Source organism: Aspergillus sydowii (assembly GCF_001890705.1).
Source record: "Aspergillus sydowii CBS 593.65 unplaced genomic scaffold ASPSYscaffold_3, whole genome shotgun sequence".
NCBI lineage: Eukaryota > Fungi > Ascomycota > Eurotiomycetes > Eurotiales > Aspergillaceae > Aspergillus > Aspergillus sydowii.
The window spans coordinates 245,543-271,670 of record NW_024467861.1 but is presented as its reverse complement, the minus strand read 5'-3'; the positions used below and the strand labels follow the sequence as shown (position 1 = coordinate 271,670).

Sequence of the window (26,128 nt, the reverse complement as noted above, 5' to 3'; positions counted from 1 at the left end):
CATTTCACTCCACGTGATTGTCTATCTCGCTTTAGTACTTCTTCACGATCCATCTAGACTTCGGCGAAGAGCTCTGATTAGTTGATCGGCAGTTACCGGCAGTGAACAGCCTTTACCGGGTATCTGCGTCGCCTAACCATCTCCAAGCCTCCTGCCAGCCGAGTCATCTCGCAAACTGCCTTAGCGAAGTGCGTTACGGCGTCCAAATCGTATACCGAATCCCATCCGGCGACCGCGGAATCCGCGCAGAGGAGATCGAATTTCCATTCCGCGTCATAAACACACAGCATTCAGGCTGTTGATGCAGAGCTTGCTGCTGCATGGCCTTGAGGATGGTCGAGCTGTTCAGGTGGTGCGCGCTCCAGTTCTCGTATCCTTCTTTGTGTACGTATGTTGTGAAGACGGTTGTGTTGGCCTGTAGTTTCCAGTGACTCGTTAGAAGTGTAAGAGATAAAAAAAAAAAAAAATTGAAAGAAAGAAAGGGGAGACATACACCACCCCGCGCTCTATTCTCTTGCACTTGGATATTGAACCATGTTACATTAGACCGTGAGTGGTCCGGGAAAATTCCCTGGAGATCAATCCGGAGGTCGTAGTCCTTCGAGCTGTGAATGTTTGCAGGCCGGGGGGGTATGTAGATTGTTTGATCTTGCATTTCATTGATGTAGTCGATTACGCTCTCCCATCTGCTGCGGCCGTAGTCGTCGCGGATGAGGTTTGGGCTTTCTCTGATGTTGGACATGTTTACTGTAGAGAGTGGATGTTAAGGCTGTTGTTTGAGGGACAGTGTAGATGGGGTGAACGAGTGAATATTCGGACTCGCCGAGCTGGGGATGGCGCTGATTAAATAGATATCATGTCCCTCATCTGAGAAGCTCGTTATATTGGAAAGAGGGGTCCTGCTCGTAAGGTCTCCAGCCTTGCCAGCATTCTTGGGTCCAGCCTTGTGGTATAACTCGTATGCCTCTGCTATTGGATCGAGAACAGCTTGGATAGTGGCGTGCAGCGCTATCATTGGGTACGCTTGTTCCTTCAGCCTTTCGCGTCCTCGCACGAGGGTTTGGGGGGTCTGTAATTCGCACGAGGCTGTGGTTTCTCTTTTTATTGCGCGGAACATTGGACCTATTGGCGCCAAAGGCTGGGATCCTTTCCATAAGTATTCATAGTTAATGAATATTGTCACCGTTCTCTAAGTGTTGCTCTAGGCCTCCAAGCCCTACTTATGTGTAATGGATCTGGAAGTGGATAAAGCAGAGAATAAAAATGCACAACCACAATTTGGACCATAAGGGGATTAAAAAAATAATGAATTTGAAAGAGAAGGCTTTTGGTCTAACTCGGACACGGCAGAATCAGAGCCCACAAACGACTACCATCCCATACAAGCTGCAGGGTGCATTCTCCAACTACGAACCATGTTTTAGAGTTGCTTCGCTATAATGAAGATATGTAGTCAAAGTCCCACCCAAGTATTTCATAGGCAACGCTATTCAAAGCACACCAACTGCCCCGTTCCCACCCAGACACGGGAACCCAAGTTGCTGCTGGATGCATTTCTTAAACGCTTCGTCCTCCCCAGCCTCACCAAGCTCCATCTCGCGCAGCCGGGCTCGAAGCACAGCGACCGTTTCACCCCACGCGCATAGCATCCCTGCTAATCCCTCGAAGAGAGAGTACGGATGGTCCGGCAGGCGGTAGTCATTTGATGCTGTCCCTGATGACTTGGCGTGGTTATACGGCTGTGTTTCGCGCGCGTGAAGAATCATTGCTAGTGCGCGGCTGAGGAAGTAATCACCACTTAACATCTCAGGGATCTCCTGCTGCTTTTTTCCCTGTCCTTGTCGGGATTGGTAATTCTCACGTGCCCTCCTCAATGCGTCACGGCTGTACTCGAAAACATCATGCAGCATCAGCAACGGCCATGCGTTTCCTGTGATACCGTGACAAAGACCCCCGCCCTTCGAGAGGAGACCCTGTTCCCAGACGCGCTCTGTTGCGAGGCGCGCGGCGGTTTCCCACTCCGGTGTCCAGTGGTTTACGAGGAGGTCAGTGTTCTTCATAGCAGAACCGAGCAGGCCCAGAATTGCCGGCGCGCCGTGGCATATCTGTACGAGGGGGCTTTCGCGAGAGCTGGTTGAGTGACGCGGGGGGATTGTTGTTGGGAGGTGGCCGTTGTGCTCGATGCAGATGTTGCAGAGGGCTGTAATGGTGGATCCGATTTCGGTGAGGTAGGGCTTTACTTCCTCTGGGCGGCTGGCGAGGAGGATGGGGATGATGCCCGCTGGTTTTGTTAGTTGGCTGTATGTCAATGGCAAGTGCGAACTTACTCAATCCGTGAGCCCTAGTATGTTTGTTAGTTTATGGGTTTGAGAACGGTACTGCAGCGGTACTCACCACCCGATTCCATAATGCCCCGGCATCCAGGGCCACATCAATGGAAGGGAATCCTTTTCTCCATGCTTCTTGACATAATGAGCGGATCCCTCTCTGCCAGCATCAACAATGCGGCGCAGGAGGTCAGGAATGCTGTCCAGCACGGGCCGTAACAGGCCCCTCTGCGCCGGAGGAAAAGTGTCGACCTTGGCTCTAACATTCAAAAGTACCCAAAGCAGCCCAGACCGACCAAACAACACCTCATCCGCACCAAGGTCACGCCCGTGGTAGAGGCCAGTAGCGCCATGACTAAGGGACAGTTTAACAGCATCTGCTAGACAGGCAATATCGGCGTCGGAAATGGTCTCTGCGATCTCCGAGGCGGATTTATGCAGGATCCTCACCGCAACTGCGGCGACTGGCGATTTTGAGGGTAGAGGCGAGAGCCCGCCTAACTGGAGCGGGAGATCAGGACCGTCCACTGGAATTCGGGCTCCGGATAGAGCGTAGAAATTTGGGATGGACTCTCCGCTTTTTTCTAGCGACGGCGTTTGTTGGGCCAGACGGAGATATGCCAGGGCGATTCCTGTAAACATTAGTTGGGCTTCATACAATGGGCAAATAGCCCTGTCGGGAAGCGAGTCATACCCAGTTCTCCCGTGAATATACCTCTCCCGTCGTACTGCCCGCGAGCAGGATCTCCAGTCTCGATAATTTTGACGCCATTATGGACCGCGGTGCTAAGATCGGTGAGCGCCTGTTGGAGCGTTGGTTGGTTGATTTGGGGGAGTTCGAGCGTGTTGGGGTAGAACTGCGGCCGGTCCGACATTGTGATACAAACTGATGCAGATGTACCTTGCAGATTGAGGCTTGAATTGGGTCAGCAGCAGCTTTAAATGGCGTGCTTTCGGTTTGACAGTTTGTGGCTTGTGTTTATAGGCTGAACCCTTCAGGCACCACTCCCCCGCGTCTGACGTGTAAGGCAACGACTGACATAAGCCCCCATAAGTTAACTAGTTACATCGCTGTGTTCATGGCTTTATGCACGTAATTGATCTACATCACGGATGCAGACTGGTTGAAGGATCTGCCATGGCCCTTCCGGTACCTAACCCTGCTGATCTACACGCCTTGACCGCTTGATTTGTGGCCTGTTCATTCAACAGTGGGGAACTCTCGAGGGTTTTGTCCCACCACGCCTGGGTTCATTAGCAGATGCGACCTCGGAGGAAAGGACAACGTACCCAGTCGATTTCTTTGTCATCGAGCAGATCGAAATAACATCAGATGTCTCTAGGTTCATCATATCTAGAAGCAATTGACCGCGGCGGTTGGGCTGGGTGGCAGTTTTCAGGCCCCGAAGCATGGTTGTCGAGATCCTGCACACTCTCCAGGCCTCATCGCAGGACCTCGGAGCTTCTTGCCAGAGAGAAGCTGATTTCTCAAATGCTTCCAGCAAGGTATGCGTCTCAAACTCGGGTTCTATTTCCGGTCTCGTCCGCCGAGATTTCGGCTCTTTCGTATCGGAATTGATGGCGGCAACATGCGCGGCATACCAGACAAGAACGAGGCAACTTCATCCATGCTCTCTACAGAAAGCCAAACCTGGCGCCTGTATTCCGCTTCCAGAGTCGACAGGGACGGGATGGTCTTGGTCGCGGCGATAACCCATGTTGACGGCCGCGCGAACTAGGACACCGGTCATGATCCACAGACCACGGCTTGTCGCCGTTTCTGTTAAGCTCGACGGTAGCGTTGAAGCAAAGGGTTTCGATTGTATACGATAGACAAGTAGCCGACGTCTATGGGGAGTTAATATACCTCTCGCATAAAAGTAGGTTGATGTATGATGGCTGCCAGTCGGTAAGTGCGTGCTCTGGTAGCGTCAGGAGGCACCTACGTGGAATTGACAACGGAAAGTTCTGATAGTCAAAGAGCCACTGTACAAGTATCACCGGTAGGTCCATGCGCTCTACTTGACCGAAGAGAAGACTGGCCCTATCGGTATCTGTAAGACTCGGTTGGACATCGTCGGGTCCATCAATTACGGTCGTGCCAACGCGACTTGAGTCTGAGCCAGGCACAACACCAGGCCTCTGAGTCTCCTCCGACGACGCATTACTGGATGATGGAATACTCGGCAATCAGTCACCTGCCCTCCAGATGGTCGATGCGGTGGCGCATTGTGTCCCCATTTCTCGGCCCGCGTGATGAGAGCGGCGCTCCAGCGGTTGAACCGTTGAACGAGCATTCAACCTGCTCCCCTCGGACAGTGCAGTTCTGGCACGGCTTCTTGCGATTGCATTTCAGCCTATCTCCGTCAGTATGCACTGTATGAGAATAGAATGATACGTATATTGCATCCTTATCAGGGCGTAATAGGCCTTTTTATACACCCTAGTGTTCAAGTTCCTGGAAACCTGTATTGCGTGTGAAAGTTTCAGGGCCAAAACCAACTACAACTGCACTGGTGTTTGCTCGCTGCAGCAAGAAAGGCTGACTGAACCTGCGCCCTGGGGGCTCTTACATGCTTGTAGTGCTTGGCCATCCCCTTGCTTTCCTGTCCATGTTCCCGGTGATCATTTCCCAGGAGAAACAGGATTTAAAATCCTGTCGAGAGTAATTCAGGCTATTTGCGGAGTAGAGTGGCCCCGGTTCAGCGGTGCTCGGCCATTCTGTGTAACCTGAATGCAAGGCGTCTACGCAAAGTAATTTATTGGCTGTACTTGCATAACCCCTGTTCGCCCCTGTCAGATCTTCGAGAGACTATGAGAAGTCTACAGATGTCCTGCATTTCTCACCGGCATGGAGAACAGCATTCTTTGGATCCCTTACTGGCATGCAACATGATCTGCTTTTTATCAGGATGTGCTTAAAGACAGAGGTGCAGCCACTCCGTTGAAGCTCCCTCTCCCCCAAAATTGTTTTCACAATATATTCACAATACATCCACACTGTCAGTTTCCCCCATCGGAGCTACCTCAACTCCACTAACTCTCTTCTGCCAGCGTCATGCATTTTACCTCCATTCTCTCCATTTTCGGCTTGGCCGCCTTCGCCATGGCACAGTGTAAGCTCCCCGCGGTAAAACACCACGACTAGTGCATGCTAACAGTATCGGCTTAGATGATGCCCCCTGCGGCAGTGCCAAAACCTGCCTTGAGGAATGTCCCAACGAAGATTTCTTCCCATTGATTGATCAGTGCGATATTGGTGACGATGGAAAGCCGGAATGTTATGTCAACTTCTACTGTGCTTAGTCGCATGGGGTCTAATTGCACGTTGTTATAAACGAAATGTATACTCTATATATACAAAACTAAGTCTACTCTCCTAAGATGAGTTCTATCCAGTGGCGCATTCGAATTCAGCTCCTGACCTGGTTGACTGTCGAGTATTAAACACGGCGATCACCTTTGTCCTTCCAGCAATACCTCAAATAAAAACCTATTCTGTCTTATTCTTCCTCAACTCTATTTCAGGACTATCACCACTGTCTCGCACTCGTAGCTGCTGAAGCGCGGCAGGCAAATCCTTCCCATTCCTCCCCATCTCATCCAACACCCAAACAATATTCTTTGTCTTGCAAACAAGCCCTTCTGTCACTTGGACTATGATCGAAAGAGGTTTTGGCGCTGTTACCGACCTCTCCACTTCCAAGTAAAGTCCAGAACAAGACGTCGATGACGGGCTGTTTAAAGCTTCAGACCCGGGTGGAAGGTCATTAATCACTCTATGTACAATCCCTAACTCAATACCCAGCGGCATGCTTTCCTCAAGCACAACTTCTCTCTCTTGTTTACGAGAGATAATGCTAGCCTTGGATTTTGAGACGGCAGAACCCGGTTCAGAACTCCGCGCGCATTCGATGCGGTATTCTGTTCTATTCGGTGTCGTGTGCTTTCCGTCTGATATGACATGGAGCGGGGGCCAAAATATCTCTGCGAGACTGGAGTGATCTTGGAAGATTTGTAGGACGTCATCCGCGTCCAGTGTTGAGGGGATGGGATGGTAGGATTTCTTGGCGTGCTTGGTGGAGTAGAGAACTGCTTTGCTGTTAGTGAGAACTGGACACTCCACAGCATGTGGTTTCAGGGAGTTACTGACAGGAGCGCATGCTGGCGGTGTCGGTCACCCGTGAGTATATCGGTGGAAGACAGAAAGTGGCTGGAAACCCCGCCAAGGAAGAGAGTCAACATGGATGGCAGATTATCCACTTTCTCGCTCAAAGCGATTGGTTGTTGGTGTCGATAGTGGTTCCAGTCTGGCATTCCTTTTAGGGGCAAGTTTACATTTGAGCCTTTGGCGCTTGGCATCGGAGTGTGAGCTAGCTATATGGCTTTCTATATCCCTCTGGGGCTGCCTCTCTGCTGATCGGTGTGGGAAAGAAAACTGTATGCATCCCACTGCGTAGGTTTGCTATCCAAGGCATGGTAATGGTAGACAACAGATGCGCCATCGCAGGCACCAACATTAAAATGCAACTAACCATGAAATGGCAACCATGTCTGCACAGATGCCCTGTGCATCCACCACGCTGGTTGGGCCAAGGGTTGCCAGTACGCCGAGAACAACAGCAAACAGGGAAACAGGGCTGAGGTTCCACTCCATCGCCACAAAATGAATTGTATGGCTTTTTCAGCGGCACGGCGAGGTCCTGGCTGAGTCCTTGGCGGCTAGCCCCAGGCGCTTGTACAGTTGTTCTGCGATATGTTGCATTCGGTGGTAGAACTTGGAGATATGGGGCTTGGTAGTTGGCCATTTACATACATCGATATATAGTAAGCCAAGCGGGCCTTGCAGCCGGATGGGCCCGCAGAGGACCAGATCCACTGTGCAGGCTGACTTGTCAGTCTCTCATTGTACCTTTAGGAACTGGGGCCCCGGAGGTGTCAGCCTCCTCTTGCCCTGTTGATCATGTTGTGCATACAGCGACTCCAGTGCGATAACTGCTGCCTAAATGTGCTGCTTGGCTGTTTTGTTAAGAGGAGGCGGGGGATATATAACCTCAATATTTTCAGCCACTGGATCGTGAACCTTCTTCTTTATCTATATTAAATAACTACTTGCCTTCTATAACCCTCGCAAATCCCGTGTCAATATATAGTCTAAAATGAGTTTCCACGAAAGTGCCACAAACATCCGCCTTGAGGACGACCACATCCTCGTCGCCGACCTCGAGAACGAAGAAGGCGAATCCGTGGAGGCCACTTTTGACCTGGATGAAGTTCTGGGAAATGCCGACGGTATGCTGATTGCTTTCGTGTTCCTTCATAACCCCGTGGTCGCTGACCATTCTCACAGGGCAGTTTCATTGGGAAGGGGGCGGATTCAGCGGCAGTGCCTCGGATATCAGCTTTGAGCTCGAGGGAGATGACAGTGTGCCTGTCCTCCGCGCTACCTTGGCCAACGAAGAGGGCGAGCCGGTTGAGGCGAATGTTAACCTGGCGGAGCGACTTGGCAATAACAATGGGTCTTTTAACTTTTCCTGATATGCTAGTCTCGTCATAGTTAAATATTGGAATGAGATTTGGTGGAACTATATTTTAGATATCAAAGCCACTGACTGTAAGACTGTGGCTGGTGAACGTGTCCTTATTTCTGCACGCATTTATATTAAGAAAGCTGCTTCTGAGTTCTCACATCCACATTGATTCTTTGCGGCGCATAAATGTCAGTCAAACGAACCAAACTAGCCAAGCCCTGGCTTAACTCCAGAATGCAAGGAATCTTTACCTCTCCTCTGCCTTGCGCACTGTAAGAACGCTAACCAGTACCACCTGGGTGAGGTCACCGTGGACAAGGCAGTGTCTCCCGACACCCAAAACGGCAGGCGCGGCCCACCTTGTGGATCCTTCCCATCAATTTCACAATCTAAACCTGACAGCCTGTATTATTACCTGTCACCACCAACCAAACGTCGGATTTCTTCTCAGCGGCGTATCGGCTGGTATCGGCTGTACCCTTCTCATCCATAAGCTTTCGCTTGGCTTTGGATTTCTTCACCTGTTCACTCGCCATATGTTGTTTCTCTCTAAGTGTCCTATGGAGGGATAAGTGACAAATATAGTTCCATGTTCCGATCCAGATTTTGCACAACATTTGTCTGAATGCATAGTGGACATAGTAACAAGTGGGAATTGTTTCGTATGGGTTGACGTCGATATATATATTTTTCTCAACTTGGCTTTGTTCAGGTTTACCTCTCGAGTAATTCGTTCAGTGATGACATTTCAAACACATTACTTATGCCTTCTTATATCGATAGACTTATATCTTAGTTTTGCGGAAGAATGGCTTAGACCTTTGTGATAAGAGGACACGCGCTTCCTTTTGTGAAATATGAAGGCACACGAGAAGGAACCAGCGCCCATATTTGGGATTTAGATGACCAAAAAGTATCACTCATAATATATTAGTAGCACATTGTAAACACTGGACAACCAGTTGACGTGCCCTTTGCCTCACATCAGCCTTGTAGGGCAACATGCATCTGAACCTTGCAACCTCCCTACAAAGATAATACAAATGTAATCCTGTTATAAATCGCAGTTGCATGTGCACCAATACTCCGTACATCCAAAACACTGACAACCCTTTACCTCCAGGAATGATACAGCATTACTCCGTACAGAGCTGCAGGTCAAGCAACTCCAACTGCAACGATGCACAATGCGCAATGCACAATAGCACACCGCCCCAACACTGGACCAAGCCCATCCAAGTAAACAAGCACGCCCGCGCAATCCGAAACAAGCGTTCCTGATTAGTGGGGAATCTAAGGCAAACAATCGGAATTGTTGTGAGGACCTGCTGGGCGCACAGAACAAAGATTTACACCACGTGCGCCAGACAGCCAATCAGGTGGCGTGGATGCATCAGGTGCTGTCTATCCGATCATCAGAGGAGCAGCCTCTTGCCGTGTAGCTGGATGGAGGTTGGTTACATAGGGCGGTGCCCCGTGGGGGTCTGAATTGGGTGGAAGGTGTATATAAGGCCGCTGTTGTGTTGAAGTACGAGGTTATATGAGTCAACCCAAACTGAAAACTGACACCAAAACACCAAGACAAGAATAACAGAAATGTATTCCAAGATCCTCCCGGTCGCGCTACTTGCCGCGAGCATGCTCGTCGCCGCCGATCCAACAGTCTATCTCATCCGCCACGGCGAGAAGCCCGATAATGATGGCACGGGTCTGAGCGCCCAGGGCGAGAAGCGCGCAGACTGCCTCCGCCAGGTCTTCGGATCGTCGTCCGAGTATAATATTGGCAAGATCATGGCCATGACGCCGAAGGATGGTATGTCTGTTTACTTCTGCGCTGCACAGCTGCACTGTCTGGGAGGTTCCCCGGGGCTAATTGTATCCATCCCGTCTCACAGATGGCCACCGAAACCGACCCCTCAAGACCGTAGAGCCTCTCGCTGGTGATCTTGGACTTGAAGTCGACATCTCGTGCGATCGTGATGACCCGGAGTGTGTGAAGGATGCCATTGAGGATTACGACGGCGACGGCAACGTCTTGATTTGCTGGGAGCACGACGCGTTGACGGACATCATTGAGGAGTTGGGGGCCGACGATGCACCTGAGTATCCTAGTGATCGGTGAGTATTTGCTCTTTCTGGGTAATGTGTTGCTGGGTGTGATATTGATTGACGGTGCAGGTTCGATTTGATCTGGACAGACCCATCCCCGTACGACGAAATCACGGACGAGACGAGCGAGCAGTGTCCTGGACTGGATTAGATTGGATTGAGGTGATAGAGTTTTATTAGATGAGACGAGATGGATGAAGACTTCCTCCTTTGGGAAAAAAGAAGAGATAGAGACAACCTCTGCAGTTAGATTAGCGAGCGTGCTACGAAGTTAAATACGGACTTTTGACAGCCATTGCCAGGGACGATCGGTCTGCCTTGATTGTATATTGCATCGGCAAGTTAGTAGAGTGGTCTCGCGTACAACAGCGTGATGCAAGAAAAGTAGTCCGGGCTAGTTAGGGCAACAAGATGATCACCGAGACGGACAACGACCGAGACACGGCACAGATCAGGCTCAAGAGGCATCTGGGGAGTGATAGAGTGACTAGGAGTATTTACGATAGCGCCAAGTGGACGCGTGCGCACGCGGATCTCACCCTAAACAGCCATTGCCATGGTCGCCACAAGCCATGGACAGGAGGACCGTACCGGGGACGAGAGGGTTGATGGGTGCACTGCCCCGATTGCTGCCCAAGTGGAGATTCGACGATCGAGTCGATGATTCATTATCGGGCGATCGCTTCCTGCACTGGCAAGGAATTGAGAGGCAAGAAATTGGGAGTCGGAGAAGTTCTCCAGCGAGGCCTGGCCAGCTTTAAAGTTGATTAAGGGCTGCCGAAAGTACGGCCGCATGCAGCAGCTGGAGATTTGCTGTGGGGAGACCAAGACCAGAACCAGACTCCAGGGATGAAACCTGCCCTAACACGCATGTCTATCTCGCTGGCTTCTCCACCGTCTGGCTGCCACTGGCCGGCTTATCCTCGGCCGAGGCCTGAGCACCGCACTATCTGTTTTCTGGGACCGCGGAGTGCGGCAGACTGCAAATCTGTCCCCAGATAGCCGTCAATTAACGGTCTCCACGACGAGGAGCTGAAGATGCAGGCTGCGGGACCGCAGTGGAGAGTTGGGCCGCTGGGTCTTGTTCGGATTGTTGAATGATATAATGAATTCGATCTTGCTCTGATGGGCATCCAGCTCGAGTCAGGGCTTAATGCAAGGGTGCAGAAGAAATGGACGGGCTACCATCATGTGCGGTGAGTTGCCCTTGTATCATGAGTGACATACGCTGACTGCCCTAGCTGACGTGCCTGTCGCAAGCCATGTCTTCGTCGAGCTGCTCAATCCTCGACGTCGACTGCATCTGCCATGATGCGCCGCTCACAGCGCAGGTTAAGAACTGCGGGTTGCAGAACTGCACTACAAAGGATAACCTGAGTACGTCTCCTGCTGGATCTGCGAGCTTATTCTGACCGCACAGGATCCATGAAGTTTCTGTACACAAGCTGTGACTATCCGGTTACTGTTGAGGACAATGTCTACCCAGCTATCCTCGTCGCGGGTATCGTCCTCTCCAGCCTTGCTGTCGCACTGCGAATCGCTGGCCGGCTGATTGGGTCCAAGCTTGGTGTCGACGATGCGGTTGCTGCAATATCGCTAGTGAGTACAACGCCCAAGACAGCTTAGCACAGCTAACAGAGCAGGCGCATGCAATTGCCATCACAGTCATCGGGTTTCTCTGTAAGTAGCTCTCTTCACTTGAAAGACTGTACTGACCCCGTTTGGCAGTCAAACGCCTTGGACTCGGCCACGACATCTGGTTCCTCCCTTTTGATAATATCACCCAAATCCTCCACGTACGTCGCCCCCAAACCGTTATAACATTCATCACTAACAATACCAGCTCTTCTTCTCTGTCGAAATCCTCTACGTGCAGAGCATAGCGCTCACCAAGATATCCATGCTGCTCCTCTTTCTTCGACTATTCCCAGACCAGGCGTTTCGTCTCGCTACCAAGCTCGTCCTCGCCTTCACCACCGCATGGGGTATCGCCATGCTCCTAGCCAAAGTCTTATCCTGTCGGCCTCTCCCCTATTTCTGGACCATGTGGGACGGGGAGCATGAGGGAGTGTGTATATCCCATGCGCACCTGCTCTGGGCGCACGCGAGTATCAATATCCTTCTGGATTTGGTGATTATCGGTCTACCGATGCCGACTCTGTTGAGGATGAATCTCTCGTGGCGGAAGAAGCTCGCTATCTGCGTTATGTTTGCAGTGGGGATTATGTGAGTTGCCTTGCTTTACTTGATAGATGGATTAGATGGTGATATTAACTGCCCTTCCAGCGTAACCATCGTGTCCATTTTCCGGCTCGTCTCGTCTATTAATCTCGTTTTGGAAGAGAATCCGACCAGTACGTGCCGGATAAGTACAAGTACAGTTGTCTGTCGTATCGCTGACATCATATAGAATCCATCGTTCCAATAGGCATCTGGTCCCTCGTCGAAGTCTATCTCTCCCTCATCTGTGCCTGCATGCCAGGAATCCGCGCCTTTTTCAACTACACCTACACCCGCTTCTACAGCAAGCCATCGCAATACGAGTACGACTCGTCCTCCGGTGGGGGAGGGAGACGTGGCCGTGGAAGTAACGCCCTCTCGTCGCCCACGGTGCAGTCATGTACCTTCCAAAGTGCGAACCGCGAGCAGGGAGAGTTCATTCGTCTGCAGGAGATTTCGACGGAGAGTTTTAAAACCTGAAACGGTTGAAGCGTGCTGTGAATGCTTTGTTGCCTGCTTGGATTGCGTGGGACCGTGGATGGGGCATTTGATTCTCGGATGAGGGATCATATCATCAAACCTCATCAGGAGATATCCTCATGACGAGGTTTTATTCCGGCCAACTGACAAGGTTTCTCCCGTCAGGCGACATCAATGAGACTTCGTCGCTGTCCAGCCCGGTGATGACTGGGGAAACCGGTTCTGCGAAGGTAAATTGGTTCCTGTTATTCACAGACGCAGAAGTCAAAAGTAAGGTACCCATCCAAGGCCATTCATCTCGGAATTAGGGTCCAGATGAACCGGCCTGCTATGGGTGCCCTTTCAGCTACTGGTCACGGCGTTTCATGCATCCTTGCGGTATATGAAAGCCATTTTGAGATATACCATTCATACCCTGCGTTTCTATGTCGCGAAAATATGCAAGGGGCTGGATCTGGTGAAATGTTCAGATGATGACATGCAGCAACTATATTGACGTGAACAAGCTTTCTGCACACTACGTTGCCTGACCGGCTGATACTTCTATTCGCTGCTCATCCTGCCAGGAACAAACCTTGAGCGTATAGACTTCCAGCTAACATGGATGGCCCTGACTGACCATATTAACCTGTGACTCTGTCTTGTACCTGAGAGTTTATGAGGTGGTGGAAATGGAACATATAAAGCTCCCCCCAGGCAGAACATTTAATTCCCCATTTCCATCCATCTAGCCGATCACCACTCAGATCGTGCAAATACAGAATGGGCCCAGTCTCTGAGAAGAAGACGACGTCTTTCGATGACCTCCCTCCAGAACTCAAGCTTACAATATGGGACTACCTCGATCGTGCCCGCGACAAAAGCGCACTGGTTCTAACCACCAGAACGCACCACGCGCTCCTGGACCACCGTCTCTACCGATGGGCCGTGGACAACCTCTCAACCGACAGTTCATCCCTTACACCACCAATCCTTGCCCAGATAGCCGGGCGCGGCACCGTCGGCGCCATGAAGAAGCTCATCACAGCCGGCGTAAACCCCTTCGACCCAAGAATCTTACCCCTCTGCATCGCCTGAAGAAACGGTCGGGAGGCGATGGTGCGTCTGCTCCTGGAGGAATACAACGTTGACCCGAATGTATGGGACGCCGATGCATTCGGGTACGGCGGAACCAGCCCGCTATATGATGCTGTGAACAGGGACGACTGCGGCATTGCCAGTTTCCTGCTTGCAGCTGGAGCGGACCCGAATTTCAAACCGAATTCGCCGTGCGAGTATGATATTCTGAGCCATGCGATCATGTCCGGGCACTTTAAATCTGCGGCGCTGCTGATAGACGCCGGGGCGTCTGTTACGCGCGAGACTTACGACAATCGGGCGCCGCTGTGGTTCGCCGTTGAGAAGGCCCATAGGGGGTTTGTGCATAAAATTCTTGACCTTATGGACACGATCCCCGGGGCTGATGTCAATGTGGGTGCACCGCTCGTAACGGCTTGCAGGCGTGGGGTCACTGGGCTTGTTCGAAAGCTTCTTAAGCATGGGGCCGATATCGAGGTAGTCGAACCGGGGCGAGAAGGCTGGAATGCCCTAGAAGTCGCTGTTTCGCATGGCCGTGCGGAGGCTCTGAGGGTCTTGTTTGAACATGGGGTGTCGACTGGTGCTGCTGTGTCTATGGTGGATAGTGGCGCAATTCATATGGCTGTATCCTGCGATCATCGCGAGGTTATCTCGGTCCTAATGGCAAACGGAGTTCCAGTCAACCGCCCACGTCCTCTTGGCCATCCGCGTGGCCCGCATACAATGTCACCGCTGGAGTGTGCTGTTATCTACCAATATCAGGGCCTGGCCGAGTCGCTGATCCAGAGCGGTGCAGCTGCGTACCTCTCCCCAAGAGAGAAGTCAAGAATTCTCTGGAGAGCTTTCCCGCCAGACAATGAAGACATGCTTCTACTGCTGATCGGGTCGGGGATTTGTGAGCATACACCAACAGATAAGCCTTGGTCTATAAAGCCGGCCCTACACTACGCCATCTCACTGGGCATGCCCGATCTCGTTTCTCTGATGTTAAAGAACGGCGCAGATCCGAACTACCGAGGCGCAGACGGCAACACTGCCCTGACGGCTGCGGTTATGGCGGGAGATCGTAGAATAGTCCTCGTTCTGCTGGGCGACGGTACCGATCCCGAGACCTGGACGCGGCCCAGCAACAGCGATGTAGTTGCTGGCGAGAGTTCCCTGGCAAAGAGGCACACGCAGCTCATTGTCGAAGTGGACACGCAAGGCTGTACGCCTCTCTACTTGGCGACGTCTGGCGGAAGGGAGGACATTGTTCGCATCCTGCTGGCTCGGGGCAGTAGGGCTATTCACACCCATAATAATGCAGGCTGGTCTCCGATTGGGCTCGCGACTCTCCACAAAAACCATGTAACGGTCAATAATACGCGGCCGTTTATCGATATCTTGCGACTTTTGAATAACCCGGCCAGCGCGAAAATTGATAGAGAGTTGATGGAGGGTATAGGTGACAACCACCGCATTTCCGGCCCAAGGGCCCTTTGGTGATGCAGGCACTCCTGTTACTTTGCTTTCAACGATTTTGGTTAATTTGAGAATATCCTGCTACGCGTGGGCGGCGTTTGGAATGCGAGTTGGCTTTAGCGACGTGGTTTGCTTTTACAGAAAGGGTTCAACTTGATGTTTTTATATCCACTTCTATATCCATGTTCTTCATACTTATGCTCTATCTTCTAGCTAGTAATGCGAACACAGATAGCTATTCTCAATACTTGACAAAGTCCATAACCGCCTGCACCGCCAACAACGATGGCGACAATGGTGCAATTATGGCAAATAGCGACAAAATTGGAGTAACCACGACACGAAGACTGATAGCTGAATCAAAGCTAAGACGTGCTTAAATATGCGTACTCCAAGTCTCCAACGTGCCAGATACCAGATTAAATGAAAAATACGGCCTGGTACAAAATACGCCGTGCCTTCTACACCATCGCGGTCCACAATGTCGTGATGCACGGACGAGCATCAACACAGGACCAGCCAGGAACGTTTCGCAACATCCGGTGTCACACCCAGTCCAGTCCGAGTCTCAGAGACAGGCTGACTCAAGATCTGAATCCTCTGAATAACCTAGCTTATTTAATTAACTGGTTATAAGCGGAAGAAGATCACACCATGGGATTCCCCGCATTGATTCGCTACCTGCTACTGATAAAAGGGGACTTTGCACCAAGGGAGCGCACACAGCCAGACCTGAACAATAACAACAACCCAGAAGCTAGCAAAGAAACTGCAGTTTTCCTGGGACAGCAGGTCGAAAGAGAAAATGGCAGCAGTCAAAACGGCAGTGGTCACCACCCAGACCGAGATCCTCGACAGTCCGTACAACAAGCCAACTACACTTCCGCCACCTCCTCCTGCTCCGGCTCCTGCCCTGGAATCGCATAAGGATGGGAGTGTAAGTGTAGAGGAAATTGGAAGCAGACCGGCATTTCGCCTTGAGGAACATCCCATTGATCAATTGCGACCGATTAAAGTTGGTGTTATTGGAGGCGGGTTGTCGGGGGTTACAGCGGGGATACTGCTCCCTGCGAAACTGCCTGGGTTGGATTTGCGGATTTATGATAAGAATGCGGATCTGGTTTGTCCTCTCCCCATTACCCTTGTTGCTGTTTTCTTTTCGTTTCTTTCTTTTTCTTTCTTTTTTTACGGGATTGCTGACTGCGATTGATAGGGCGGGACGTGGTATGAAAATACGTATCCCGGGGTGAGATGTGATATCCCAGCCCATGTTTATCAGTCGAATTTTGAACCGAATACGCGCTGGACGGAGGAGTTTGCCCAGGGCCATGAGATCCGGGATTACTGGCAAGGTGTTGCGAAGAAGTATGATGTGTATAAGTATGTCCGCGCACAGCAGCAAGTTCTACGGACCGAGTGGTTTGCGGAGAAGGGGAAGTGGAAGGTGACTGTGCGCGACCTGAAGGAAGATAGAGTGTGTAAACCCCATATACCTACGTCTGGTGTGGCATGTGCTGATTGTGTAGGTATATGAAGAGGAGCTGGACGTCGTCCTCAATGCCATCGGCCACTTTAATGCCTGGAAACTACCGGATTACCCGGGCATCAACGACTTCAAGGGTCCTTTATTCCACTCGTCGAACTGGAACCACGACGTCGACTTGAAGGGGAAACGCGTCGCCCTGATAGGAAACGGCGCATCAGGGCTACAGGTCCTCCCATCCATCCAACCTATCGCGGCACACGTCGACCACTACGCACGCAACCGCACCTGGATCGCAGACTCCTTTGGCACAGTCGGCGTGCGCCGTCTCGAGCCGAACCTTATTCCAAAGGAACAGATTGAGTCCTTCGAAGACCCAGATACGTATCTGGCTTACCGCAAGTCCGTGGAAAATGGCTACTTCTCGCGCTTCGGGGCTATCTTCAGGGACTCCCCTATCAATGCGAACCTCCGCGAGCAATGGAGTCAGCTAATGCTGGCCCGTATCAAGGATAAAACCGAGCTCGCTGATAAAATCATCCCGGACTTCCCTCCTAACTGTCGACGACCTACACCAGGTCCTGGATACCTGGAAGCCCTGACGAAGGATAACGTGAGCTATATACAAACCCATATCGATCACTTCACACCAACGGGAATCGTCACGAAAGACGGAACAGAACGCCCTGTTGATATCGTCATCTGCTCCACCGGCGCAAACGTCGACCACTGTCCGCCCTTCTCNATCCTCGCCAACGGACTAGACTTGAAGACCGCCTGGAAGTACGACGGACACTTTGGATTCCCGTACAACTACCTAGGCGTTGCAGTGCCCGGATTTCCAAACTTCCTCTGGATAGGCGGCCCCAACGCCGTCGGCCACGGCGGGAGCGTACCAAACAGCATCGAAAACCAGATCACGTATATCGCGAAAGTGCTGCGTAAATTCCGCTCGCAGGGGATCAAATCATTTGTACCCTCCAAGGCAGCGACGGACGACTTCCTGGAATATTCGGACCAGTTTTTCCCGCGGACTGTGTGGACGGATAACTGCTCGTCGTGGTATAACGGCGGCAGACCGGGGGCCAGGATCCACGGGTTGTTTCCGGGGAGTGCGGCGATGTTGAATTATATAAGGCGGGATCCAAGATGGGAGGACTTTGAGTTTACGTATTTCAATCCGAGTGGCAATCGGTTTGGGTATTTTGGGAATGGGTGGACGAGGAGGGAGACCGAGGAGGGAGCAGATTTGACGCCGCATTTGAAGAGGCCGCAGGATATTGACTTGCGGACTTATTTGGAGACGTGGGTTGATGTTTGATAAATATCTAGATCTATTATGAATTCATAACCTGCTTGTTTTGTATAGAATGAATAATTAGGTAGGTAACATCCAATACTTTACAATAAGAAACTCCACGATTCGTAATTCAGTATACAAGTATAACAATCTAATGCCGATCTACCGGATAGGTCCAGACCCAGGAAGAACACCAAGAGGTACATCCAATAACGTCTCCAAATGGCATCATGATCACCGTGCGCTCTGTCCCTGGTACGGCCGACGATCGGCGAGGCCCAATTCAAGTGCCCCTCCATGCTGAAGACGAGGGGCAATCGCGACATTCCCTCGTCGATTGCGTCAGTGTTGCCGAGTGCCGAATTGCATTCTATACGATTGATAATCAAGATATCTTCTGATATCCGCAGTCCATACCGCGTGGGCGTGAATTCTAAACAGTCTCAGTAAAGCGTAGCATCGCCAATGTATTCTAGCTCTAACGCCTCTATCGTAATATATCATTATCATAACCAGCAAGCAAAATATAATGCAATTAATCCAGCGAAACAACAATTCTCTTCCCACTGGCATCCCCCCGCCTCAGCATCTCCAACGCCGCATTCACCCCTTCCAGTCCCCCCTCAGCCCTAATCACCTCGGGCAGCTCCAACGTCCTACTCCCAATCAGACCCTCCAACCACGTAACCATCGCCTCCCCAACTTCAGGACTCGAATGAAACAGTTTGATCGGGACGGTGTGGTATACTATCCGCTCGTCTCGCTCCTTGGGTAATCCCGTCAAGCCCAGGAGGTGCGCGTGCGAGCCGTTAAGCCCGATACTGGGATCGAGCGTCGCTTGTAGCAGTGCTGCTGTCTCGCTGCCGACGATGTCGATGGCGTACCGAAGTTTCCCGCCTGTTACGCCGCGGATGATTTCCACTGCGCGTGCTGTGTCGTGTCGGTCGATGAGGATGTCTGCGCCCGCGGTGTGGAGCTTCGAGCCGTGCCGTGCGATATCAGCGACGCAGATTGTCTTCAGCCCGGCGAGGCGTGCGAGTTGGATTGTTATTAGGCCGGTTGTTGTTGATGCTACAAGACACTGTTAGTTCGCCCGTTTAACTGTGATAAACTGAGGGAGGGAGGTAAGTGTTGGGAACGCACCACCCCAGATAGCAATCCAGTCGCCATTCTTTGGCCGTTCATCCTCATCCCTCGAAGCGAAACACTCATCGCGCACATCAACGGGAACCAACTCCTTATTCACACGCTTGAGGACCTCCGGTAAACTCGGCCCCGGACACTCCTGTATAGATCGAAAGTCTACACCCAGACTCACCCCCAGCGCAAGCACAGACGCCACAAAGGCAACCCCCACAGACGCAGCGGCATGAGCACTGTGGGTGTTTGGGATGCGGGCCGCGTTGAAGTGCGTCGTCACAGCGTACTCCTGGAACGCGGCCTTACGGATATCGCGGTAGTCTGTTGAGGGGACGAGGACAAGGTCGCCCTTTTGGAGGCGGGAGGGCGTGTTGGATTCGGAGTCTGAGAGTGTTGAAGGGGTTTGCACCACTATTCCTGCTAGGTCGCGGCCGTTGACCCAGGGGAGACTGGGGATGCCGAAGTTGTATGCCCTGTTTTGTGAGTTAGTTTTCGTATTATATGGTCATGAAGATGATATGGGGAGACGTACGGGCCCTTCCAGTCTACCGGGTTGAGGCCGATGGCAATAACCTGTGGGGTTAGCCATTATAGATATACATGTGGAATACATGTCATACCTTAATAAGAATCTCATCCTTGTGCAGAATGGACGGAATGGCATGATCGTTGACAAGCGAGTAGGGCTGCTGTGCCGCATGGAGGAGCAAAGCCCGCTGTCTCAAACTTGGCGTTTGTATGGCCTGTTGATGTGTTTGATGCGTTATCCGACCTGATACATTTTCGCGCTGTTCGATAAAGACCTGTTCATAGATGGCTGGATGTTTGGCGTCCAGCGTCGCCGTCATGGTCGTTATAGTCGTCATTGTGTTGTATAGACTGCAGAGATATGGATGTTGTAGAACAGATTATGGACGGCGGAAGTATTTACACAACTACACGAGTCAGAAAAGTAACAGCGAGGAATCCCTCAAGAAGGATCCAAGCAAGACGTCGTTACGTGAGTCTCTGTCGCAAATCCAAGCCGGCCAGGCGGGTCGCGCGAATCGGCGATATCTCTCGCACGAGAGCGTAAGGTAAATCGGCCGTGAAGGGAAAAGTGGGCAAATGGATGTGTAATTTGCAATTCGACGGCCGCAGGGATTGGATCTGGGGACGCAATTGTGGTGTGCTATCACGAATAAAGCATTGCAAATCGCGGGGTTGGATTGCGTGATGGAGGCAGATCGTGGCAATTTGCAGGTTGGCTGGATGTCTGGCCCTGTGAACGGTGGACCACGTTTGCAGCGGTTCTGCGAGGAAGGGAATGCTTCTTAGTATTAACTGTCTGCTCATTGTTTACTGAGTAGCTGGCCTGGTTGTGCTGCTGGATAGGGACTGGGGCTTCGGCGACATATCAATGACATTCCCCCGTCTCACCCCCGATCTGACATCTCCCGTAGTCCTGTGGCACATATGTGCTGCCTGACGTCTGATCAGTCTGATTGCAAGTGTGACGGAAATGACGTGCCTGATTCTATCAACAACTGGCTGCTGATGAGGCCAGCATTGCTCATCCCCCTTGCTGGCCCGTCCGCCATGTAAACATCGAGAATGCTGCTCAGCAGCTTCCTTCCAACACCGTCACCATCGCCATGGAGGCAGAAACACAGCCCTTACTGGAAGCGCCGTACGAGTGTTCTAGTTATGGTGAAGACTTCTCTCGTCGCGATGAGCTCCCCCGAGCAGCCCCTGGGAAACATCTCAGCTGGACAACGGCGTACATTCTCGTCGTATCCCGAGTCATCGGTAGCGGGATATTCGCAACGCCTGGATCGATCGTGAAATCCTCTGGCAGTATCGGACTGTCGCTTGTATTGTGGATTGCCGGTACGGTTCTCGCAGCCTGCGGGATGGTCGTGTCGATGGAATATGGCTGCATGCTGCCACGCTCCGGCGGCGACAAAGTGTACCTCGAATACACATACCCCCGACCGCGCTTCCTCGCATCAACACTGATCGCCGTGCAAGCGGTCCTGCTAGGTTTCACAGCCAGCAACTGCATCATCTTCGCAAAGTACACGTTTTTCGCGTTTGGCGGCGAGCCGACCGAGCTGCAGCATAAACTGTTCGCGGCTGGCCTACTGACCCTAATTACCATAGTCCACGGCTGCTTCCGGCAAACAGGGATCTGGATCCAGAATGTGCTCGGCTGGTTGAAGATATTCCTCATCGGGTCGGTTTCACTAACGGGGATATGGGTCATTCTGCTGCGTCCGTCTGGGCTTGAGAGCGGTGCTCAAGCAAAGCATCCGATGGCGTGGGATACGCTCTGGGAGGGATCGAACTGGAGCTGGAATCTGGTCTCGACGTCGCTGTTCAAGGTGCTCTACTCCTACGCGGGTTTGAATAACGTCAATAATGTCCTCAGCGAAGTGCGCGATCCGATTGAGACGGTCAAGTCTGTTTGCCCTGCTGCTCTGGTGACGTCGGGAGTGCTGTATCTGCTTGCCAATGCTTCATACTTCCTTGTCGTCCCCTTGGATGAAATCAAGCAGAGTGGAGAGCTTGTCGCAGCGTTGTTATTTGATCGACTCTTTGGTCCGCGTGTTGGAGGAACCCTGTTCCCCCTTGCCATTGCCATATCTGCAGCGGGAAATGTCATGGTCGTCACATTCGCTTTGGTACGTTCTCCTCTTGATAGACACGGCAGATCTAATGAAACAGGCCCGAGTGAATCAGGAGATCGCCCGACAAGGATTCCTCCCCTGGGGCGATGTTCTCTCCTCATCACGGCCCTTCGGTACACCTCTCTGGGGTCTAATCGTACACTACGTGCCGTCCCTTCTTGTTATCACTCTGCCTCCACAGGGAGACGTGTACAATTTCATCCTGGACGTTGAAGGCTACCCGGGGACTATCTTCGGCCTTGCTGTTACCATCGGGTTACTGGTCCTGCGATATCGGGAGCCCTACCTCCCCCGTCCATTCAAAGCCTGGCTACCGGCTGTTTGGCTGAGGATTGTTGTCTGCGTGGCTCTCTTGGTTGCTCCGTTTATTCCTCCTCCCAAATATCAAGGTGATGTGGACTTCTTCTATGCTACGTATGCTATTGTAGGGACGGGAGTGTAAGTACCCCTCCTAGATTTATGACTCGACTGACACAAATAGGATCGTCTTCGGGGTTCTGTATTGGTACGTCTGGACGGTGCTGCTTCCGAAATGGGGTCGGTATAGACTTGAGGAGGAAGAAAAGGTCTTGGATGATGGGAGGACTGTTATGAGGTTGATACGGACTTGATAATATTATTCACAAATCAACGTATATCTTCCATTTATTTCTTGACTAAAGTAGATTGCGGTATTCCTCATGTAACTGTAGTCACTGTAAGCCCATGACTACTCTGGATGGTGCAAGTATATGATGCTATCCCCATGTATTATCAAGCATCATGATGATTACAAATCCATCAACCGGCTTCAGCATCTTGATTTCAATCATAAGATCATAAATTCACCATCCAATAGCCGGTTTTTGGATTTATCAGCATGCAACGCAAGGCGTCACATTCGTGATTGCGTGCTGGTCTGACAAATTGGCGACCCCTCCTTATACAGAGTACATATATGCCCTTAACCCGGATCACCACCGATTCCAGCCCGAGCTACTCTCCACAGAAACTATACGATAATCAGTCCCACTTGTATACTCTCTGCATCCTCCATCTATCGGTATGGCCTCAGCAACGGTCCAGCTCCCAACAGCCGACAAACCCACCCTCCTCACCACCCAACCGGTCCAAACACCCCAGGATAAACCTCGCCACATCCAGACAACCCTGAACTACTTCAAAGACCACCCCGACGGCTCCCCTCCAACCCCCAACTACGTCGGCGATCCTACAGCCTACCGTCTCCAACCAATCGAGACAGCCCCGGCAACCATCCACGATGTCTCCGGTCACGAACTGGACTACACCCTCGACGCCAACGGCTTCCAGTTCTACTACCACACCAGCGCCGAGAAGGACTTTCTCGACGATGAACAAATCAAGCGCGTTTACTATCCCGAGACAGAGCAGTTGCTGAAAGATGCGTACGTCCAACCATAACCCCCAACCAAGCCCCATCCAACTGCGCACTAACACGCTACTCTATAGAACCGGCGCATCCAAAATCTTCATCTTCGACCACACAATCCGGCGCGCCCCCCTCGACGCCCGAGACCCAGGAACCCCCCAGCTCCGCGGCCCCGTGCAAAGAGTCCACATAGACCAGTCCTACCCAGCCTCCAAGAACCGCGTCACGCACCATCTTCCCGACGAAGCCGAGAAACTGCTTAAAGGAAGATACCAGATTATAAACGTCTGGAGGCCTATAAAGCCTATCCTGAAGGACCCGCTGGCCGTCGCAGACGCACATACAGTGCCTGAGTCAGATCTCGTGCCTATAAAGCTTATCTACCCCGACCGCGAGGGCGAGACGCTGGGTGTCAGGGCGAATCCGGAGACGAAGTGGTATTATCGGTATGGGCAGGGGCCGGATCTGGTTACGTTGATTAAGTGCTTTGATTCGAAGGTTGATGGGAGGGCGAGGCGGGTGCCGCATAGTGCGTTTGCGTTGCCGGGGGCGGAGGGGAAGGAGCCGAGGGAGAGTATTGAGGTGAGGACGTTGGTGTTCCATGAGGATGATACTGCTGAATAGATTGGCATTGCCGCAATTTGGACTGGATTGGGGATGGGGAGTCCGTGCTGCGTTATTGTGGTTGGGCTGGTTTTGGCTGTTAATGTTATGCGTTCTATGAGACTGATATGAATAATGATGACCGTTACTTCTTTAGAGTCGACCTCGGTAACTGATAGGAGATGAGTATTTTTCAGTTCCAGTAATACCTACTTATTTATGTCCGTTCTCTGCGTAAATTTGGAATGGTAAATGCCGTGCGAGCACGTAATTCTAAGCCAGAACTGCAACATCGCCAACCAGCAGAACACGAAACATGGCCGGGGAGTGGATAGGAAATTCAAGGTTCGACCGTTTATTCCACGCGGCTGCAGGTGTCAGGGACTATGATAGCTGAATTTAACTGGGGCTGTCGCGTCTCTAGCTTTCGGTAGAACTTGGTATATCAGGGCTATCGCCCCGGTGAGCTAAGGAAGCTGCAGTTTGATTGCATTTCACCACGCAAAGTCTAACCATATACGCTAGAGTTTGACAGGGAATAGGTAGCGATGACAGGGGAAAAAGATATTAGCACTGACGAAGAGGTCGCCAATGACACTGTCACCACTACTAAGTACCCAGGTAGGCACCCCATCACTCTCTCAACTAGGTACTAGGCAGACTGACAAAGAAAGTAAAATGGTATCGCTCGACCTTCTACAATGCCCTCATCCTGGGAATGTGCAACTTCCTCGCCCCCGGCATTTGGGGCGCCATGAACTCGCTCGGCGGCGGCGGCGCATCAAAGCCCTATCTTGTCAACACCGCCAATGCACTCACCTTCTGTCTCATGGTGCTGTCCTGTTTCTTCGGTAGCGTACTAGTCAAGTTCATCGGCATTAAATGGACCCTTATCGTCGGCACAATGGGCTACGCGCCGTACGCAGCCGGAATCTACACCCAGGTGCGGTACGATAGCGACTGGCTAACTCTCTTTGGAGCTGCACTATGCGGTCTCTCCGCTGGAGTATTCTGGATGGCCGAATCCGCAATCGCCCTCGCCTACCCCGAGCCACACAATCAAGGCAAGTTCCTCGGGTTCTGGCTAAGTTTCCGCGTTCTCGGCCAGGTCGTCGGCGGCGCAATTAATCTCGGCGTGAACATCGACCGGTCAACCGCAGGCAGCGTCTCTTACGTGGTATACTACATCTTCATCACGCTCCAGGCCCTAGGTGCATTCTGCGGATTGCTCTTGACAAGTCCAGCCAAGGTCCAGAGGACTGATGGGATTCCCGTGAAACTGCATATTGCCAACGACGTCTGGTTCGAGATCAAGGCCATGTCTAAGCTCCTGGTTAGCAAGAACTTTCTCATGATTACCCCGCTGATCTGGCAAGCGACGTTCAGTGAGGCCGTGATGTTCACGTATAACTCGCTCTGGTTCTCAGTTCGTGCGCGCGCGTTGGGCTCGTTCGTTTCTGGGATTATGGCGATTATATCGGGAAATTTACTCGGGGCGTTTCTGGATAGTAAGATCTCGCTTAAGATGCGCAGTCGTGCGGGATTCGCTGTTGTTCTTGGCCTTCAGGGTGCGTGGTGGCTGTGGGGGACGGTTGTTGTGACGGACTTCAACAAGAAGCAGCCGACGTTTGACTGGGCTGATCCGGGCTTTGGGAGGGGGTTTCCTCTTTACTTGTTTTGGGTTGTTGGCTTTCAGCTGAACTATATGTTTCTGTAAGTAACTTACCTGCTAGGTAAGAAGGTGGCTAACCTGATAGGTACTTTGTTGTTGGGAATCTGGCCAAGAATGAGGAAGAGGTTGTGCGCATTGCAGGGCTGTTGAGAGGGATGGAGTCTGCCTCGCAGGCTGTTTCGGTGAGTTGTTCCACGTTATTAAGTGGACCGAACTAATGGATATAGTATGGCCTGAGCAGCGTCTCTATTATGGCGTCTGTTGGGAGTATATACTTGAACTTTGGCCTGTGGGCAATTGCCTTGTTCCCTGCCTGGTTGGTTATCAAGCAGATCGGGGTATCACTCGGCGACAAAAAGGTAGAGAGGGAAACACAGAGGGTGCAAGAAGAGAATTGACCCTATGTAGTACGAGGTAGCTGCATAGTTAATACTTGAGTGCGTTTGCAAATAAACTATCAACAACAGAAGGTGCTGAGAGTAAAGAGCTCGTGCGCTATTTGGACTGTCTTCATAACAAAATGTGCTTCCACCTAAAGGCCGGTATTAGGGTTGTGGGATCTAGCTTGAATATCTATGGTCGGGGAAGGCAGCATAGGGCGAAGACGGGGTGATATATGCTAACTCGATCTGGAAGCTCCGGGGCGGTGTCACCCTGAATGGTCAA

At 51.7% G+C, this 26,128-nt stretch overlaps 13 protein-coding genes across 13 annotated transcripts; 8 read left to right on the top strand and 5 right to left on the bottom strand.

The window, feature by feature from the left end:
* Positions 1-193: 193 nt before the first annotated feature.
* On the bottom strand, positions 194-742 carry ASPSYDRAFT_86989 (uncharacterized protein; the record flags this gene model as incomplete). Its single annotated transcript, XM_040851761.1, has 2 exons — positions 194-415; positions 494-742. The coding sequence occupies 2 exons, from the start codon at positions 740-742 to the stop codon at positions 194-196; spliced, it is 471 nt and encodes a 156-aa protein (XP_040704206.1).
* A 748-nt stretch (positions 743-1,490) lies between these two features.
* ASPSYDRAFT_86988 (lanthionine synthetase C family protein) lies at positions 1,491-3,202 on the bottom strand (the record flags this gene model as incomplete). Its single annotated transcript, XM_040851760.1, has 4 exons — positions 1,491-2,281; positions 2,328-2,341; positions 2,395-2,959; positions 3,022-3,202. The coding sequence occupies 4 exons, from the start codon at positions 3,200-3,202 to the stop codon at positions 1,491-1,493; spliced, it is 1,551 nt and encodes a 516-aa protein (XP_040704205.1).
* Positions 3,203-5,623: 2,421 nt separating this feature from the next.
* Positions 5,624-6,743, bottom strand: ASPSYDRAFT_197726 (uncharacterized protein). The gene is made up of 2 exons (XM_040843747.1): positions 6,481-6,743; positions 5,624-6,419 (listed from the first exon to the last, which is right to left on the bottom strand). The coding sequence occupies exons 1-2, from the start codon at positions 6,488-6,490 to the stop codon at positions 5,821-5,823; spliced, it is 609 nt and encodes a 202-aa protein (XP_040704204.1). The 5' UTR covers positions 6,491-6,743; the 3' UTR covers positions 5,624-5,820.
* ASPSYDRAFT_731280 (uncharacterized protein) lies at positions 6,596-7,376 on the bottom strand. Its single transcript, XM_040850695.1, has one exon. It carries the CDS (start codon positions 7,133-7,135, stop codon positions 6,701-6,703), a length of 435 nt encoding a protein of 144 aa, XP_040704203.1. The 5' UTR covers positions 7,136-7,376; the 3' UTR covers positions 6,596-6,700.
* Positions 7,377-7,393: 17 nt separating this feature from the next.
* ASPSYDRAFT_42125 (CVNH domain-containing protein) lies at positions 7,394-8,117 on the top strand. The gene is made up of 2 exons (XM_040846415.1): positions 7,394-7,619; positions 7,678-8,117. Exons 1-2 carry the CDS (start codon positions 7,487-7,489, stop codon positions 7,863-7,865), a joined length of 321 nt encoding a protein of 106 aa, XP_040704202.1. The 5' UTR covers positions 7,394-7,486; the 3' UTR covers positions 7,866-8,117.
* A 1,290-nt stretch (positions 8,118-9,407) lies between these two features.
* On the top strand, positions 9,408-10,203 carry ASPSYDRAFT_42124 (putative phosphoglycerate mutase family protein). Its single transcript, XM_040846414.1, has 3 exons — positions 9,408-9,671; positions 9,754-9,976; positions 10,037-10,203. The coding sequence occupies exons 1-3, from the start codon at positions 9,455-9,457 to the stop codon at positions 10,116-10,118; spliced, it is 522 nt and encodes a 173-aa protein (XP_040704201.1). The 5' UTR covers positions 9,408-9,454; the 3' UTR covers positions 10,119-10,203.
* Positions 10,204-11,139: 936 nt separating this feature from the next.
* ASPSYDRAFT_28941 (CFEM domain-containing protein) lies at positions 11,140-12,667 on the top strand (the record flags this gene model as incomplete). Its single annotated transcript, XM_040844579.1, has 8 exons — positions 11,140-11,163; positions 11,209-11,344; positions 11,388-11,566; positions 11,599-11,647; positions 11,696-11,763; positions 11,811-12,193; positions 12,254-12,321; positions 12,378-12,667. 8 exons carry the CDS (start codon positions 11,140-11,142, stop codon positions 12,665-12,667), a joined length of 1,197 nt encoding a protein of 398 aa, XP_040704200.1.
* A 900-nt stretch (positions 12,668-13,567) lies between these two features.
* ASPSYDRAFT_731201 (ankyrin repeat domain-containing protein) lies at positions 13,568-15,338 on the top strand. Its single transcript, XM_040850694.1, has one exon. It carries the CDS (start codon positions 13,763-13,765, stop codon positions 15,227-15,229), a length of 1,467 nt encoding a protein of 488 aa, XP_040704199.1. The 5' UTR covers positions 13,568-13,762; the 3' UTR covers positions 15,230-15,338.
* A 521-nt stretch (positions 15,339-15,859) lies between these two features.
* On the top strand, positions 15,860-18,009 carry ASPSYDRAFT_55978 (flavin-containing monooxygenase; the record flags this gene model as incomplete). The annotated part of the gene is made up of 4 exons (XM_040849128.1): positions 15,860-16,062; positions 16,169-16,325; positions 16,419-16,679; positions 16,732-18,009. The coding sequence occupies 4 exons, from the start codon at positions 15,860-15,862 to the stop codon at positions 18,007-18,009; spliced, it is 1,899 nt and encodes a 632-aa protein (XP_040704198.1).
* A 436-nt stretch (positions 18,010-18,445) lies between these two features.
* Positions 18,446-20,265, bottom strand: ASPSYDRAFT_66343 (zinc-binding alcohol dehydrogenase family protein). The gene is made up of 4 exons (XM_040850357.1): positions 19,749-20,265; positions 19,661-19,701; positions 19,132-19,601; positions 18,446-19,059 (listed from the first exon to the last, which is right to left on the bottom strand). Exons 1-4 carry the CDS (start codon positions 19,992-19,994, stop codon positions 18,524-18,526), a joined length of 1,293 nt encoding a protein of 430 aa, XP_040704197.1. The 5' UTR covers positions 19,995-20,265; the 3' UTR covers positions 18,446-18,523.
* A 497-nt stretch (positions 20,266-20,762) lies between these two features.
* ASPSYDRAFT_28937 (putative methionine permease) lies at positions 20,763-22,408 on the top strand (the record flags this gene model as incomplete). The annotated part of the gene is made up of 3 exons (XM_040844578.1): positions 20,763-21,791; positions 21,835-22,235; positions 22,279-22,408. The coding sequence occupies 3 exons, from the start codon at positions 20,763-20,765 to the stop codon at positions 22,406-22,408; spliced, it is 1,560 nt and encodes a 519-aa protein (XP_040704196.1).
* Positions 22,409-22,841: 433 nt separating this feature from the next.
* ASPSYDRAFT_148263 (uncharacterized protein) lies at positions 22,842-23,811 on the top strand (the record flags this gene model as incomplete). Its single annotated transcript, XM_040841797.1, has 2 exons — positions 22,842-23,203; positions 23,268-23,811. 2 exons carry the CDS (start codon positions 22,842-22,844, stop codon positions 23,809-23,811), a joined length of 906 nt encoding a protein of 301 aa, XP_040704195.1.
* Positions 23,812-24,338: 527 nt separating this feature from the next.
* ASPSYDRAFT_197708 (DUF895 domain membrane protein) lies at positions 24,339-25,860 on the top strand (the record flags this gene model as incomplete). Its single annotated transcript, XM_040843746.1, has 4 exons — positions 24,339-24,411; positions 24,465-25,449; positions 25,548-25,644; positions 25,690-25,860. The coding sequence occupies 4 exons, from the start codon at positions 24,339-24,341 to the stop codon at positions 25,858-25,860; spliced, it is 1,326 nt and encodes a 441-aa protein (XP_040704194.1).
* Positions 25,861-26,128: the final 268 nt, after the last annotated feature.

Excerpts from the sequence above, each read along its gene's own strand:
- ASPSYDRAFT_731280 (XM_040850695.1), bottom strand. The coding sequence starts at position 7,135 with ATGGCCAACTACCAAGCCCCATATCTCCAAGTTCTACCACCGAATGCA.
- ASPSYDRAFT_42125 (XM_040846415.1), top strand. The coding sequence starts at position 7,487 with ATGAGTTTCCACGAAAGTGCCACAAACATCCGCCTTGAGGACGACCAC. Across the intron at positions 7,620-7,677 it reads AGTTCTGGGAAATGCCGACG|GGCAGTTTCATTGGGAAGGG; the intron begins GTATGCTGATTG and ends CCATTCTCACAG.
- ASPSYDRAFT_42124 (XM_040846414.1), top strand. The coding sequence starts at position 9,455 with ATGTATTCCAAGATCCTCCCGGTCGCGCTACTTGCCGCGAGCATGCTC. Across the intron at positions 9,672-9,753 it reads GGCCATGACGCCGAAGGATG|ATGGCCACCGAAACCGACCC; the intron begins GTATGTCTGTTT and ends CCCGTCTCACAG. Across the intron at positions 9,977-10,036 it reads CCTGAGTATCCTAGTGATCG|GTTCGATTTGATCTGGACAG; the intron begins GTGAGTATTTGC and ends TTGACGGTGCAG.
- ASPSYDRAFT_731201 (XM_040850694.1), top strand. The coding sequence starts at position 13,763 with ATGGTGCGTCTGCTCCTGGAGGAATACAACGTTGACCCGAATGTATGG.
- ASPSYDRAFT_66343 (XM_040850357.1), bottom strand. The coding sequence starts at position 19,994 with ATGACGACTATAACGACCATGACGGCGACGCTGGACGCCAAACATCCA. Across the intron at positions 19,702-19,748 it reads AGGATGAGATTCTTATTAAG|GTTATTGCCATCGGCCTCAA; the intron begins GTATGACATGTA and ends CTAACCCCACAG. Across the intron at positions 19,602-19,660 it reads CCGGTAGACTGGAAGGGCCC|GGCATACAACTTCGGCATCC; the intron begins GTACGTCTCCCC and ends CTCACAAAACAG.